This window comes from Phacochoerus africanus, chromosome 1 (genome assembly GCF_016906955.1).
Source record: "Phacochoerus africanus isolate WHEZ1 chromosome 1, ROS_Pafr_v1, whole genome shotgun sequence".
In the NCBI taxonomy this organism is placed as follows: domain Eukaryota; kingdom Metazoa; phylum Chordata; class Mammalia; order Artiodactyla; family Suidae; genus Phacochoerus; species Phacochoerus africanus.
In genome coordinates, this window is record NC_062544.1 from 76,185,088 (window position 1) to 76,202,768 (window position 17,681).

The window sequence follows — 17,681 nt, forward strand, 5'->3', positions numbered from 1 at the left end:
CACTCGCTTCCATAGATTAAATTCTTTGTCATGATACTGAAGAGTTCTCAAAGGATGCTTTTTTCCTATTCATCTGTGTTGCAGATACAAAACAGACTTAGCAAAAAAATTATATATATATATGTGTTTGTATGTATATATATATACACATACATATACATATATTTCCAACAGTGTCTAACGCTAGAAAATAAATCCTGTCTTTGGGCTCCATTTTAAATTACCTTGGGGAGTTCCCGTCGTGGCGCAGTGGTTAACGAATCCGACTAGGAACCATGAGGTTTTGGGTTCGATCCCTGCCCTTGCTCAGTGGGTTAAGGATCCGGCGTTGCCGTGAGCTGTGGTGTAGGTTGCAGACGGCTCGGATCCCACGTTGCTGCGGCTCTGGTGTAGGCCGGCAGCTACAGCTCCGATTTGACCCCTAGCCTGGGAACCTCCATATGCCGCGGGAGCGGCCCAAGAAATAGCAAAAAGACAAAAAAAAAAAAATTACCTTGGAAGGAGACGATGTGTATAGGATTTCTTTTTACCACCCCTTTCCTCAAGTTATATATACGTTAGACTGTAAGGTGAATGGATATCCATACTAAGGTAAGGCAACAGCCCCAGATCCTGGGAGAAATGCAGCTAGGTAAAAATGTATGTGGTCCCTCCTCTCAGATGTCATCAGAAGTCTTAGTTTGGGAGCTCCCTTCGTGGCTCAGTGGTTAACGAACCTGACTAGGATCCATGAGGATGTGGGCGTTGCCATGACCTGTGGTGTAGGTCACAGACGCTGCTCAGATCCCGAGTTGCTGTGGCCATGGCGTAGGCCTACAGCTGTAGCTCCGATTAGACCCCTAGCCTAGGAACTTCCATATGCCACAAGTGCAGCCCTGAACAAAACAAAACAAAAACAACTTAGGAGAAGTCTTAGTTTGGTCATGAGCATAGCCTCATTGAATCTGACAGCTTTCTACCTGTGTACATGGGAGCCTTAAATATTATACTCTTAGTTTTGACTAAAGGTTCTGATTTTCCATTGTCGTAACATCACTTTAGGTGGGGAATTTGGCCATTGAAACACTTGTCCCTGGATTTTCTTTTTTCTTACTTCTCACCAGGTGTGTTTACTCTGGTCACCGACGCAGACCCCCTACCCCCTCCCAGACCCACCCTCGCCCCCAAAAGAAAAGGCCAAGGGGTTGGAGTATGTAGAACCAGATTCCCCACAGTGCCCAGACTGGACTGAGGTGGCATCACAGGGCTTTCAAAGCAGTGAGAGAACTGAATGGAGTGACCTTTTCCATATCCTAGGAGAGTAAAAGCCCAGAGTCCATGGTTCTGCTCTAATACCTGTTTCCCCCCCCCCCCCCAGCTGTACTGGGACTTTGTAAACACACAGAAGAATTACAGGTATACGTGAGTTTAAGGATCTCACAGACTCTTTAGTGCCCTGTGTTCCACTTCTCTTCTGTATTTATTTGCCCCAAGAGTTTCCCAAATGCAGTCTAACACCAAAATGTTGTGATAGGCACTCTTTGCTTCTGTGTTTCATCTATCAACTCCCCCAATGACCTAGTAGTAAGGGACTGCTAATAAAAACCAAAATAGTATACATTATCTACACACACACACACACACACACACACACATACACACACACATCCTGTAGCATGGCCCTGGTGTATTAGTTGGAGAGAGAATACTTGAAAACCACAAAGCTTATCAGCCACATGGCTTTCAGTCAACAAAGATAGCCCACAAGCTGCAAATGTTATCTATGCTTTGTATTTCTTTTCACATTTGGCACCTTGGGACCTGAGTTGAGGAAGTAGATTTACAAGCTGCTATCTAAAGTCTTGACACAGACTGAGGGAATATGCCATTCTTATCTGATTGTGTTGGGCTCACATGAAATGTTATTTCTATGTCAGTCCAGGTCGGCTTTCACAGGTTAGAAGGATGATCCTTAAAGAGATCTTGCTTGGAACTTCAGACCCTCTCCAAACCCACCATCCCATGGGCTTGTCAATGTCTGCAACTCTTGTTGGACCTTCTTCTTAATTGCCCTCAAAGGCACCAAGTGTCAGACCAGATGCTGCCCAAACTTGCAGAGAAGGGAATAGTAGAATGCTAATCAGTCCATGAGAGCCTGTAATGACTGTAGTAACTCAGAACCAATTCAGAGCCCTCACTGGAATGTGCTTCCTTTACGGAGAACGTAGCTGCGTTGTGATCCCCACTGCCCGTGGAGAGAGGGGTCGCCTTCTCCGTCCCTGGAATTTATCCAACTTTGCTGCCAGGCACACTAGTCCACATGTAACTGGGTACCAGTAAATACTTGGAAGGCACTGGTTCTACTGAAAATTCTTCTGTGGCCACCATGCTAAGTTATGGCCATTTTAATGAAGATTTGTCAAACTTGTGCTACCAAGGTTTGGGGGATGGATGGGTACAAAGTCTATTTCAGGAACACCCAGGAACTCATAACAACCAGAAATAACCTAATCTTGCAAGTGTATCTAATGCCCGATTCTTTCCTTTCTGGCAGGCCTGGACCCATGCTGGCATTCTCTTAAAACACAAATACAGTTTCCTGGTGGGATGTGCCTCAATCTCAGACGTCATAGCTCAGGTAAATATGGTCTGTGTGTCCATCAGGGCTGCTCAGAGCCCCTTTCTGTTGCTGGACAGAACCACCGATGCCTCCTTTACATCAGCCACTCTGCAGGGCATCCCTACATAACTCAAATCCAATGTGGACCTTGATAATGCTTGTTCAGTGAATGAGAAAATGAAACCTTCCATGATGCAAGTACATAGGATCTTGCACAAAAGAGGTTTGTAGGAATTTAAGTTTATTATCAGGGGTTTTGACCTTATTGTTAGGGAGCTTGCATGTGAAATGAGTCTAAAGCCACAGTTGATAGGTGGTCACAGGTCAATGGGCACTTGGCTGGGTGGACACATGGGCCTCTGTGTTGCCAAGTCACTGGGTTTTGGTTTCTAGAGAGCACACCTAGGAATTATTCTCTTTTCTTTCTTTCTTTTTTCTTTTAATGGCTGCAGCTGCAGCATATGGAAGTTCATGGGCCAGGGGTCAAATCCAAGCCGCAGCTTTGTCCTCCGCCAAAGCAATGGCAACACTGGATCTGAGCCGCATCTGCAAGCTACACTGAGGCTTATGGCAATGCTGGATCCTTAACCCACAGATCAAGGTCAGGGATCCAACCCACATCCTCATGGATACTAGTCGGGTCCTTAACCAATTGAGCCACAATGGGAACTCCTTAGAAATTATTTCTAAATGTTGCTGCCACCTGCGGCTGCCACTCTGTCATTCCGCCATGTTTAGAAGGAACCATGAAGTTAGTTCTGAGAGGAAGACCTACCTTATACTTTCTCTTCTGTCTGGCTCCCTGGGGTCTGGCCCCAGTCCTGGTTTCCATTCTCCTTTGTTTATTCTTCCACCAAGGATACCTCATGGAAAATTTCAGTAGAAAATTAGACTTAGTTCCTGTAGCCTCAAGTTAGACTTAGTTCCCACAATCAGGGGTTGGGAGGATGATTTCTTTATAGAGGAGGAGGTTGGACTGATTTGAAGCTCCCTTCCCAGTGCTCAGGGCCATCCTGTGACCGTGTGCACACATTTCTTCCTGGTTTTTCCCTGTTGCACCTGTTAGTCTTTCGGCCACCTTTTTGAAATAACCTGCTTTTAACTGCTAGCACCTCCCTAAAGGCCAAGGGTTAAATTTCCAAATTAATTGCGTTTACTCCATGGATAACTATTAAAAGTAATTTAAATTAATTTCTGCTGGAGTTCCCATTGCAGCTCAGCAGGTTAAGGACCCAACATAGTGTCTGTGAGGATACAGGTTCAATTCTGGCCTCGCTCAGTGAGTTAATGACCCCATGTTGCTGTGGCTGTGGCACAGGCTGGCAGCTGCAGCCCCAATTCAACCCCTAGGCTGGGAACTTCCATGTGCCATGGGTGTGGCCATAAAAAGAAAATTAATTAATTAATTAATTAATTGATTTCTGCTAACACTGTGTGTGTGAGAGCAAGTGTGTGTGTGTGTGTACACATGCATACATACACGTCTGAATTTTAACTAACATCATTCTTTGATATGTCTTTGTTAATTTTCTTTTATTAGAGATTTTTTTTCCTGATCTTGTCATTCATCCTCTGGAGAATGAACTAAACTGCCTTATTCACTCTAATCATTTAATTTGAAATTAAGGAAATCCTTCTCATTTTCAGCGTTAGCATCAGCAGCTCAATGAGCATTTGCAGATGTGTTATATTAAAAGCAGAAGGACCAAAAAAATGTTATCTTTGTCTAAGATAAACGTAGTAAGCATCCAAGGGTGGAGGAAAAAATCATGTCCCTGAAAAATGCTTTACCAGTACGCCCACAGCCACGTCCCTTCTGCATTTTAAACCTGGACCTGGCCTCCGTCTATTGGAAGGGTGCAAAAGTTCAGAATAAACATATCTGGTTAGTAGGAGTGATGGAAGTTGGATTCATGCACCATCTGGCCTCAGGCTATTTCTGATGAAGTAGTTTTTTTGATAGGTTTTTTTTTGTTTTGTTTTGTTTTGTTTTTTGTCCTTTTTTTTTGCCTTCTCTAGGGCCGTACCCGCGGCATATGGAGGTTCCCGGTCTAAGGGTCAAATCGGAGCTGTAGCCACCGGCCTACACCAGAGCCACAGCAACATGGGATCCGAGCCACATCTGCAACCTACACCACAGCTCACGGCAACACCAGATCCTTAACCCACTGAGCAAGGCCAGGGATCGAACCCGCAACCTCGTGGTTCCTAGTCGGATTCGTTAACCACTGCGTCACCACGGGAACTCCATTTTTTTAGGATTACACCTGCAGCGTGTGGAGGTTCCCAGGCTAGGGGTCTAATCAGAGCTACAGCTGCTGGCCTACATCAGAGCCACAGCAGTGTGGGATCCTTAACCCACTGATCGAGGCCAGGGATCAAACCCAAAACCTCATGGTTCCTGGTCAGATTCGTTTCTGCTGCACCATGATGGGAACTCCTGAAGTAGTTATTTTAAACCTTGAGTTCCTCCCACTATTTAGTTGGGGAAATAAATTCAATTTTTTTCTTAAAGTCTTTCACCCCACCCCCACCCCAGCTTCATTCCTCTCGTTACTTGAAAGCATTTGTCAGTTAGCAAATATGGTGATGAATAAATAGATCCTAGGCAGAGTTCTTTGAAAGATCACCTTGGCATAGACAGATAGGGAGTAATCGCCAATGATACAATGAAAATAGTTTATCGTGCCTTGAATTTCAGTGGCAACTCCCTTTTAAAAAAAAAATTTACTAAGCTAATTGATTTCACGTCATAATACAAATGAAAAACCGCTCTTGGTTAGGTTCTAACATGGTGTGCTTTCTGTGTCACCATTGTTGTTATAGTCATATGATGTTTTTGTTTTCCTTCACAATCACCAGGACTTTTATAGCTTGCTCATTATCAAAATGAGAATTCTCCTGGGGTCGGATCTCACTGAGACCCCTTGTCCTTTTCCCTTTCCTCTGTCATCAGCTCTTGTCTTGGGAAGTCAGCTGAGGTCCCAAGGATGGGATCCCTAGATCCCAGTTAAGTAATCTGGCTGCACTACTGTAACCCCTCCTTGTCTCCTGCCTTCCATTCCAGCCTTCTGGCAAGATCCCAGTCCAGAACCACCCAATGGCATGCATCTTGCACCACTTGCACCCTGGTAGCAAGTGCTCCTGCAAAAAGTGGGACAAACCAACCAAACGATAAACTCATAATCTCATCACTCACCTCAGCTAACATTAGAAACCATGTCAGAGGGTCTCCACCCCCTTCACTGTCCCCAGCAGGTGACCTCATTTCTCACCTCGCCAAGAAATTCTTTTTCTGGCCACCAGACCTACAAGACTTCCTTCAGACCCTTGCATTATCTCTGTTTCATCCCCTGGCCCCCCACTAAGGGGAAGAAGGTTCCCTCCTCTGCCCAAGGCCACTTTTCCCACCTGTGCCTGTCCTGCCCTTTCTCAGGAACCTTATCTACCAGTTATCAGTGATTCCTTCTCTTTCCCCTGGACCATTTCTCTTGCCCTGGAAACAGGCTCAAATATCTGCCATCTTGATACAGCAACAACACCCAGCTTTTTCTGGCTCCCATGGACTTCTTCAGCATCAATACCCTCTCTCTTTACTGCTTCACAGCACAATCTTTCAGAAGAGTGGTTTCCTCTCATGGTCTCCATCTTTTCACTTCTCTGTCCTCCTTCTACCTACTCCAGGCTGACTCCACACCCATCCGTTCACCCACACAGGTCTTACATATGACCTCCTGCCCTTGAATCCAGCGGACGGTTTCCGTCAACTTAGTGGACGTCTCAGCAGCACTTCACTCTACTGACTCCTCCCCCTTCCATGAAACACCGCTCTCCACTGGCTCTCCCACCACCACATCCTGGTTTCTCTTCTATTTCTGACAGCCCCGCTCATCTATTGATGTGTAAATGTTGAAGTTCCTCAAACCCATCTCTCCTCACTGTGTATGCCATGCATGAAGACTAATGCATGCCCTCCATTTATGCCGTCTGTGACGTGATTGATCATCACCAAGTAAATATTTGCAGCCAAGCCCTCTCCTCTAAACTCTAGACAAAGTATCTAAATGTCTCTGGGATAATTGCACTCAGATCCTTCAGAGGCATCTTAAGCTTCCATTCATAATCTTCATGATCTTGATGACTGCGTTTTTCAGTGAATGGGGGACACTGCCATCGGCTCAGAAACCTGGGAACTACCCTAGGTGCATTCCTCTCCATTAGCATCTTTTATAAACTCTTTTTTTTTTTTTTTTGTCTTTTTAGGGCCGCACCTGCGGAATGTGGAGGTTCCCGGGCTAGGGGTCTAATCGGAGCTGTAGCTGCCAGCCTCCACCACAGCCACAGCAATGCCAGATCTGAGCGGCCTCTGCAACCTACACCACAGCTCACAAAAACGCCAGATCCTTAACCCACTGAGCGAGGCCGGGAATCGAACCTGCAACCTCATAGTTCCCAGTTGGATTCATTTCTGCTGCGCCATGGCAGGAACTCCCTCTTTTATAAATTTTTAATCCTGGATGTTTCTTTGTCTTCCCTCTTCTCCACATCTCTGCTGCCTTGCCCTGGTCTGAGGAATTCTCCCACCTGGACTCCAAAATGCCTCCTAACTCGGGTCTGCCCGGGTCTCCTCACTTCCCTACTGCGTCCACGGTGACATTCTGGCCACCTCACCCCTGCCTGCTTTAAAATTACCTCCTGGTGTTCTTGAGAGAAAAAGCCAAAATCCTGATCATGGCCTACAAGATGTTGAAAACCCTCCAGCCCTGCTTCCCCCCCACCCAGCGCCGTCACCCTCCTCTGTCCCTTTACTCTTTGCCCTCCAGCCATGGGTTCTCACTTCCAGACCTCAATGTGGCTGAGCACCCCTCCCTGGGGTCTTCGCCTGGATCCTCCTGCCCAGAAGGAAATGCCCTGCCTTGGCTCTCCCACAACCTCCGACTCCTGCCACCTCCTGCCCAGGCTCTGGGTCTCGGCTCAGATGCACCCACGTGGGTTGCCTTCCCCACCCACAGCCCAGCTCTCCCAGCATTGCCGCCCTCCTTCCTTCATGGGCCCTTCACAGGTTGTCAGTGGCTGCTCACTGGCATCACTGCTGATCACACATCTACCTTCCCTGCTAGACTGTCGGCCCCAGAACAGTCTGAGGCAGTCTCATCTATCATCGAATCCCCAGCACCCAGGACGGGGCCAGCACGCATCAGGCTCTCGCTAGGAAAAATCCACACCCCTGAGACAGTAGGTTCCCCTCAGAAAATAATCTGACAAAGTTTTGATGGCTTTATCAGATTCGAACATCTCAATTCTGGATTGAAATGCAAAAGGCTCATGTGTTTATTTAAATTGATAATTGATATAAGATCTGCGATAAGTCTGGACCACAGGGCATAGAGTTCTTAACACAGGAGAGGCTAACAAAGTCCTTTTTTTTTTTTTTTTTGTCTTTTTGCCATTTCTTGGGCCGCTCCCGTGGCATATGGAGGTTCCCAGGCTAGGGGTCGAATCAGACCTGTAGCTGCCAGCCTACGCCAGAGCCACAGCAACGCAGGATCCGAGCCGAGTCTGCGACCTACACCACAGCTCATGGCAATGCCAGATCATTAACACACTGAGCAAGGCCAGGGACCGAACCCGTGACCTTATGGTTCCTAGTCGGATTCTTTAACCACTGTGCCACGACGGGAACTCCGACGAAGTCTTCACTTTGACCTTGAATTGCTACCGACCAAATGCCTCCATCCCACTCTTGCCCACTCTGCTTCTCAGGCCACTGTCTTGTCATCTCCTTCACGTCCAGATCCTCCTTGATCCTGCTCGTCTTACATGGCCATCCTGACTGCTGGGACCGTTCCTGGACTTGGCAAAGCAGGGCTTGATCTTCATGGACTCATTTTCCCACCAGTGGGGTCTGGGAAGCCAAGGATCCTAGATATTTTTTAGCAATAACCTTAACCAGAGGTGCAGCCGTCTGAAAAGAATCTCAGTGATGAATATAAGAAAATGATTGTGTGGCTCTTTCAGTGAACCCCCTTGTCTGACCCTGAATTCTGCATGAGCAGTATTGGGCTACGTCCCAAGTTTCTGTTCTCTTTCTTATCAGTGTCAAGGTTTTCGCTCAGAAGATCCATCTCATCCAGGGGCAAGAGGTCTTCTCCCCTGGATGAGGGTTCCGTCTTCTCCCCACTGACTTGTTCTCTCTTTTTTTTTTTTTTTTTTTTTGTGCTCCCACAGCATATGGAGGTTCCCAGGCTTGGGGTCCAATCGGAGCTGTTGCCGCTGGCCTACACCAGAGCCATAGCAAAACCGGGATCCGAGCCACATCTGCAACCTACACCACAGCTCACGGCAACGCTGGGTCCTTAACCGACTGAGCAAGGCCAGGGATCGAACCCGCCACCACGTGGTTCTTAGTCGGATTTGTTAACCACTGCGCCACGATGGGAACTCCTCCACTGACTTGTTCTTGTTTTGGCATCCCTCAGGTTGTTTTCGTTGCCATTTTGCTGCACAGTCACCTGGAATGCAGAGAGCCCCTGCTCATCCCCATCCTCTCGTTGTACATGGGCGCCCTGGTGCGTTGCACCACCCTGTGCCTGGGCTACTACAAGAATATCCACGACATCATCCCCGACAGGAGTGGACCCGAGCTGGGGGTAGGTCCTTAGGCCTCGCAGACACCCGTCTGCACGTTCGTGTGGAGTTCAATGTCACCCCACCCCTATGGGAAACACGACATCCGTGTAACCAGCACATACCCTGGGATGGCCTATCCAAAGGCCAAGTGCTCAGCAGTGTCCACAGGGAAGGGCAGGTGGAGACCTGATAAACTCTGGAGGTGAAAGAGACCTTAGAGGTCACCTCCAGCCTCCTTGCCTCCACACAAGGAGACCTGGGCAGGGTGAGTCGTGTCAGGCCGAGGAGGAGACACAACATTTCTGGTGCTCATTGCTCTCTGTTGTCAAAAGTAAGTCATTCTATAGTCAGCAAAGACTTTAGGACCTATGGTTCCATTGAACTCACATTTGGTTATTTTTAATTTGGAGGGGGTGCTTTTTTAGGGCTGCATATGAAGCATATGGAAGTTTCCAGGCTAGGGGTGGAATCAGAGCTGTAGCTGCCAGCCTATGCCACAGCCACAGCAATGCCTCTGTGACCTACACCACAGCTCACAGCAACACTGGATCCTTAACCCACTAGACAAGGTCAGGGATTAAACCCAAGTCCTCATGATTACTAGTCAGATTCGTAACCCCTGAGCCACAATGGGAATTCCACATTTGGTTATTTTTAATTTCACAGCAAGGATCCAGGCTGTGTTCACACTTTCTGTACTTGCCAAACACAGTCACTCATTCAGGTACCTTCTATGGAGGGAGTAGAGCATTTGGGAAACACAGGGCAACACAGGAATTTTTAAATTTTTTTAATTTTTTTATTTTTTGTCTTTTATGGCCACACCCGTGGCATATAGAAGTTCCCAGGCCAGAGGTCGAATCGGAACTGTAACTGTTGGCCCATGCCCAAGCCATAGCAACGCAGGATCCGAGCTGCATCTGTGACTACAGTTCACAGTAATGCCAGATCCTTAACCCACTGAGCAGGGCCAGGGATCGAACCTGCATCCTCATGGTTACCAGTCAGATTCATTTTCACTGAGCAACAATGAGAACTCCCAACACAGGAAGTTTTAAGATATGGTCTCTGGCCTCAAGCAGTCTTATGTTCCACTTGGCTTATCTGCCAAAACAGAAGCGACAGTTACACATGAATCCAAGACAGCAACCACAATGGGACCACTAGAGACTCTCTCACTGAAGCTGAGAGAAGGAAGATAGGGATGTGGTCTAAGAAGCCTCCTTGGTGGAGGCTGAGCTTGACCTTGAAAGGTGAATAAAGTACAAGAAAGGTATAACCTTGCACAGGGGGCCAAAGCACTCTTTTCATGTCACTATAAATAGTACCTGATTTTCCTGTATGCTAATCTTCTCTACCCTTAGGTATCGTTTGGGTTGATATCCATCTAGCTATTTCCCTGGTGGTCTCATGGATAGGTCTCTCCATCTAGCTGTAAGACAGACATGCCTGACTGTATATGTAGCCCTGAGAAGTGTAGGTTACCACACTCCACCCCCGAGCCCCCCTGTGACCACATCACTTTTGTCATGTCAAAACAGTCATGATATTGACTCACCTTATCTGAGATCAGGCCATCAGTAATATCATAGCTAGTTATTTCCATCACAAGGACAGCCACATCACATTGGTCTCGTCGGTAACAGTCAACATTCAGCCACCAGCAAAGGGAAATAAAGTGACTGAGATGATTCCATGATGGAACTCTTACCCTCGTGAAGAATCAACAGCAAAACTGCATAATGAAAGCCAGGATTTAGAGATACACATGGAGCTCCCTCTGGGGTGCAGCAGGGTAAGGATCCAGCATTGCCATAGCTGTGGCATAGATCGCAGCTGTGGCTCACATTTGATCCCTGGCCCGGGAACTTCCATATGGCTCAGATGTGGCCATAAAAAAATTAAAATTAAAAAATAAAGAGTGTTCCCATCATGGTGCAGCGGAAATGAATCTGACTAGGATCCATGAGGTTGTGGGTTCGATCCCTGGCCCTGCTCAGTGGGTTAAGGAAACCCTGGTAAGGACTCAGAACGCACAGCTCTGATTAGACCCCTAGCCTGGGAACCTCCATATGCCGCAGATGCGGCCCTAAAGACAAAAGTAAATAAATAAATAAATAAGGAGAGCACACATCTTTGCTATAGAATTCTTAATAAAGCATCTTCTCTTTACCACACTTTTATTTTGCTTATGCTTCTGAACATTTACAAGACTCATTCATGTCAGAGCTTTGAGAACAGGAACCTCTGTAGTAGGTATAAACAGTGCCCAAATAATTAGGCACTTTTGTAAGCTGACTGATTCCAAAATAAATTATACTAATTTTTTACTTCTGTGATTTACCTCTTACTGACATGGCTTCTAGCCAGTCAGTTTCATGATTTAAACAAAAACTAATTTCAACCTGTCTCTCAGCCTATGAGGTTGAGTTCTGCCTGGGTTAAAATTGCCCTGTTTGGAAAACAGTGGTTTGGATGCATCAAGCTCAAACACGTGTTTTGATTTCACAGGAGCTTGCCAACCATCTGAGTTAATTTCTAATAAGACTGTACTGTTTTATGTTAACTCAACTTGGATTATCTATACAGCCTTTTCCTATATTATTTTTTAAGGATAGTGAATTGGTTCATGATTGACATCAGAAGAAAAGGCTTTGGGAGTTCCTGTCGTCTCAGCAGTTAACAAATCCGACTAGCATCCATGAGGATGCGGGTTCAATCCCTGGCCCTGCTCAGTGTGGGTTAAGGATCCAGTGTTGCCGTGAGCTGTGGTGTAGGTCGCAGATGGGGCTCGGATCCCGAGTTGCAGTGGCTCTGGTGTAGGCCGGTGGCTACAGCTCTGATTCGACCCCTAGCCTGGGAACCTCCATATGCCGTGGGTGCAGCCCTAAAAAAGACCAAAAAAAGAAAAAGAAAGAAAGAAGAAGAAAAGGCTTTGGATCCGAATTGTTTATTCTGCTTGTAGAGTTCAGTAAACTTTTACCTCCTTTTTTTTTAATCAGTTAAAAAAGAGCTTTGTTTATTATGTTTTACCAAATATTATGTGCATTCAGGAGCTCCCATTGTGACTCAGCAGTAATGAACCCAACTAACATCCATGAGGACGCAAATTCAGTCCCTGGTCTTGCTCAGTGGGTTAAGGATCCAGCATTGCCGTGGCTGTGGTGTAAGCCGGCGGCTATAGCTCTGATTCAGCCTCTAGCCTGGGAACTTCCACATGGCACAGGTGTGCCCCCACCCCCAGAAAAAGAATTGCTTTCAGTATGTCTCACATTACTTCACCACATATCTTTATTTTATAATAAATCCAGGAGTTCCCGTCGTGGCGCAGTGGTTAACGAATTTGACTAGGAACCATGAGGTTGCGGGTTCGGTCCCTACCCTTGCTCAGTGGGTTAACGATCAGGCGTTGCCGTGAGCTGTGGTGTAGGTTGCAGACACGGCTCGGATCCCACGTTGCTGTGGCTCTGGCGTAGGCCAGTGTCTACAGCTCCGATTCAACCCCTAGCCTGGGAACCTCCATATGCCGCGGGAGCAGCCCAAGAAATAGCTAAAAAGACAAAAACAAACAAACAAACAAAAATCCAGTGAAGCAAGATATCATTCTTCTCTAATACTGTACAATATTGTGTACTCTACCCAACATGCCCACTGAGTTCACCGAGAATGAAATAATTAGGTAAATGTTTTAAAATGCTTCCTATGATATGGAAATTCTTTGCCCCGTTCTCTTGCTATAGGGAGATGCAACCATAAGAAAGATGCTGAGCTTCTGGTGGCCTCTGGCTCTCATCTTGGCTACACAGAGAATCAGCAGGCCTATTGTCAACCTCTTTGTTTCCCGGGACCTTGGTGGCAGTTCTGCAGCTACAGAGGTAGGGCAGATCCCAGGTGTGTGGGAAGTGAAAAATGAGATGGGGGAGTCGGATGACCAACTTGCTCCTAATCCATCTTGAGAGCTCAAGAAATTCTGTGATGTTAACTTTTGTGACACACTCTCAGGATAGACCATGATGGAAGATAATCTAAGAATGGAATGTATGCATATGTTGTGTCACTTTTCTGTACAGCAGAAATTGACACAACATGGTAAATCAACTGTACTTCAATTTTTTTTTAAATTATGTAACACGGTCCCACAAGGAGGCCTTGAAGATCTCCATCCGTGACTTAGAATCAAATGGTTTTATATTTTATGAGCATGGAAGAAAATATCTCATCTGCCCTTCTCTTTTACCTTATGAGGAAACCCTGGTCAGGACTCAGAACACACAGGAAGCTGGGCTCATGTTAGAATCCAGATTTTATTTCTCCATCCCGTGGCCTCCCCAGTCTCCCAGGGTGATGCCTCCTCACCGTAGCCGCAGAGGATGATGGAACCTGCCATGCGAGGTGGCGGACGGGAGGGCACCCAGAGAGTGAAGGCTGATGCCTCCGTTCTGACCTGCCACTTCTTTCCTGTGCCTTCTCCATTTCCTGCCTGTGCTGCCAGCCCTCAGTGGCTTTGTGTGCTCCTTGGCAATCTGCCCTCCTCCAGTGGCAGGGTGGGGGGCTCCAGTATATTCTCCCAACTCAAGAAATTGATCTGAAAACTGGAAGCTCCTCCAAAAAGAGTGGAAGCACTTTTTTCCATCTTTCGAGTGTGGTATTTGTTTCCTCCTCCGCTGCCCTCTGGAGAATTAGTTCTGTCTCTGGAACTGCTGATCCTTCAGGAAGGCTGAGGGTGGCTCATGAGGGCCTCCTGTTGATGCGTCGCCCTTGACTGCTCTGTCAGCATGTTTTCAGGTTGGGGTCTCCTGCCAGTTTCCATGTCCTGGGAAGCAGCGCGTGTTGGAAAGAGGAGCATATAAATCACAAGCAAACGATTTCTCTTGCCTCTGCAGCTTCCTGGGTGTTGTTTTTTGAATCATGAATGTCATCCGGGATGGCTTCTGTGACATAGCAGCTTTTTTACTTAAATAGTTCAGCTTCAGTTGCCCAGTAAAAAGGTCGGGACCCCCACCTCCCAATCACCTGTGTGATGAATTCTACCTTCCCCTTAAAAAAAAACAAGGCAAATTTGAGCCATTTCTAAATGGACCTCAGGGGCATGGACATAGCATGTTGGGGTGGGAGGCAGAGCTGACATGGATTGGTTGCCTCTGATACATTCGCACTCACTTACATTTCATTGACTCCCAACAACCCTGAGCGATGGGTACTGTTATTCTCACCGACCTGCTGGAGGAATAGAAAGGGGGCCCTAAGCAGGTTAGTGCTTTGCACAGCTGGGCAGTGATGACATGGGGTTGGATCCGAGTCCACCTGATTCCAGGGTTCTTGGGTCCATCACATGCTCCTCACAGGACTATGTTTCTTCACCTGATGGGGACTTAGCTTTGCTTATGTTCCTGGCATCACTGCTGTGTTAATGAAAAAGCCCAACACCCCTTTGCCAGTTAGACAGGGGACCTTTGCCACGATGTAGGGCTAGATGCTTGGTTTTCATTCTTCTTCTTTGTCCTTCACATGAGAAAAGAGACTCTCATTTTCCTGGAAGAAACTGTTTGGCTTCCTATGAGAAGTAGTCATTGAGCTTTCTTAAGTTAAACATCCAGATTGGGCTCTCCTGGCTGAATGATTTGGAAGTGCGTCAAGTTGGAAGGAAATCCCATAACACCATCGACCAGCATGCACCGTCAGCCTCCTTGTAGGGCAGCAAAGGTCTGGGACTCAGACCCAGAGTGAAAAGTAGCCACAGCGCAGGGGTGGGGCTCAGAATCACCTTGAGACTTGGGAATCTGGCTGGACCAGAGGGTTCGCCGCTGCTCTTTGGCAGAGTCAGTTGCACCTGGGTTGAAATCCTGGCTCCTCAAGCAGCCATCGAACCCGTTCCTTGTTGGATTCACGTAAAACGAGACGCATCCTCCTGGTCTCAGGTGCACACCTGGGGCTACTCAGCACACTGCCTGGGATGCAGGGGGGCACCTGCCACTTCCTCCCACTCCAGGGCCATCCTGGGGCTGGCCATGCTGTGACCCAGGGTGGAGGGACCCATCAGTGGGCCACACCTGACACAGCTTGCTCTGCCACATGACAGACACGAGCCAGCTGCTGGGAGATGCTCTCTGCGGTTCCCCTCCTAACTGCCGCCTCTTCCTCTTGCAGGCCGTGGCCATTTTGACAGCCACATACCCCGTGGGTCACATGCCCTATGGCTGGTTGACGGAAATCCGTGCTGTCTACCCCGCTTTTGACAAGGTGAGGATCTAGTGTGGCATGGCTTCTGAAACATACTCTTTAAAATTAGTGTTTGATAGACAGGGATCTCCGATAAGAGACAGCTTCACTTTCTCAACTCTCACCTCCCTCTGTAAGGTTAATGTGGCGCTGGGGCCAGTGGCGGTGGTTGTGGAATAGTTCCCTCTGAAAATAACAGAGACAATTTTCGCTTGCTGTGATTCTGCTCCCATGGTGCCTCTGCAGACTTATACTCACTCCCAGGCTATTCCTGTTGAGAAATTATTTGCGAAAGGGAAATTGCACTCTCAAAAAATTTTAATATATTGGATCTTGTTTCTGCGGTCTGTTTTGTTTTGTTTTTAAGGCCGCACCCATGGCGTATGGATATTGCTGCGCCACGGAATGAATCTGAGTTGCAGCTGTGGCAACGCCAGATCCTTTAACCCACTGCACCACAACGGGAACTCCTCTGGGTTTTTTTGGTTTTGTTTGTTTTGTTTTTTTGTTTTTGCTTTTTAGGGCCGCACCCATGGCATAGGGAGTTTCCCAGGCTCTGGGTCAAATCAGAGCTACAGCTGCCAGCCTACACCAGAGCCACAGCAACATCAGATCCGAGCCACATCTGCAACCTACACCACAGCTCATGCTGGATCCTTAACCCACTGATTGAGGCCAGAAATCGAACCCACAACTTCATGGTTCCTAGTCGGATTTGTTTACGCTGTGCCACGACAGAAACTCCTGGTTTATTCTTTTTACTTAAACCAGTCCTTTACTGACCTCATAGCAGATGTGAAGGTACAGACAGGAAGTTGTGTGCTTGAGTCCATAAGCTTACAGCCCTCCTACAGGGTGCCAGAGTCCATACCCACCAAAGGTGTCCATGCAGCAGCCGTGGGTTCAGGCTGGTGGGATGCAGCAGACTTATTCCAGCTAAAAGCCTCAGGTGACAGCTGCTCAGTCCTCCCATAGTTGCTGACGCAGCCGTAACCTGAGGCCAGCTCAGGACTGACCTGCACATCATTGGAGAAATATTTGTTTCACAAAAGCTAAATTATTTGACCCTGGAGACTTTTATCCTACACAAATATGTAGAAAAATATATCCCCCAAAAGACCGAGTGCAGTGTTTGGAAATGGAAAAAAGCAAACAATCTGCCCCTTGCACTCTTCATAGCAACTGATTAGCCTTGAATTTCTGTAGAACTAGCTCAGAGCCATGGCCTATATCATTTAATCTGATCCCAACAAGACCAACAGAAGGTGAGGAGGGGAAGTCTTTTTCCCCCAAGGGTGCCCAGCAGAAAACCTGCCTCTACTCCCACCCCATAATCAATCACCCATGATGGAGACCCATCTCCAAGAGCTTCAGGGGCCGCCCCTCCAAGCCTAACATGAGAGAGAGTAGTGGTGTTGGAGTTCCTGCTGGGGTGCAGTGGGTTAAGAACCTGACTGTGGCAACCCAGGTCGCTGTGGAGGTGTGGGTTCGATTTCCTGGCCTGGGAACTTGCACGTGCCACAGGTCCAGCCAAAAGGAAAAAAAGAATGGAACTAGAGAGGTTAGTGGTGTTGCCCAGAACTCTTTACTGGTGTGGAACTTGCCCAGTAAACCATGAGCCGCCCCCTCCACCGACTGCCAGCTTTAGGATGCAGAGCAAGCGTCTCCTAAAAAATCCCCTTTGTTCCAGGGTTCCTCTGGTGACTTAGCGGTTAACAAACCCGACTAGGATCCATGGGGATATGGGTTTGATCCCTGGCCTTGCTCAGTGGGTTAAGGATCCCACATTGCCATGAGCTGTGCTCTAGGTCACAGACTCGGCTTGGATCTTACATCGATGTGGCTGTGGTGTAGGCCGACAGCAGTAACTCTGATTCAGCCCCTAGCCTGGGAACTTCCACATGCCATGGGTGCAGCCATAAAAAGAAAAAAAAAAAAATCACTTTCATTCCTGCTTCCCAGGCCTTGAGTGTGGGCTTTGGAGAGCATGAGTCCCTTCAGAAGAGACCTGTATGTGTCTGAATGGGTTTCATCCAATCGTTGACAGAAATCAGTGTCTTCATGTCAAGGAACATGTGTATAGAAGTAAATGCTCAAAAACCAAGCCAGATACGTGTTCTTGCAAAATGACTAGCTCTTGGAGAGCCAGATTATATAATAAAACTCAATTTCAGGTTCTAAGTGTCAGAACCTCCTGGCTGTGAGCGTCCCCTCAGAAATTGTTTTTGGCTCC

At 47.4% G+C, this 17,681-nt stretch overlaps 1 protein-coding gene across 1 annotated transcript in view; it reads left to right on the forward strand.

The window, feature by feature from the left end:
- Positions 1-17,681, forward strand: part of ANKH (ANKH inorganic pyrophosphate transport regulator) — a 165,136-nt gene that overhangs the window by 108,997 nt on the left and 38,458 nt on the right. The window contains exons 4-7 of the mRNA XM_047767888.1: positions 2,534-2,617; positions 9,079-9,249; positions 12,970-13,104; positions 15,377-15,469. Coding sequence (XP_047623844.1) covers positions 2,534-2,617; positions 9,079-9,249; positions 12,970-13,104; positions 15,377-15,469 — 483 coding nt within the window. The remainder of the gene's footprint in view (positions 1-2,533; positions 2,618-9,078; positions 9,250-12,969; positions 13,105-15,376; positions 15,470-17,681) is intronic.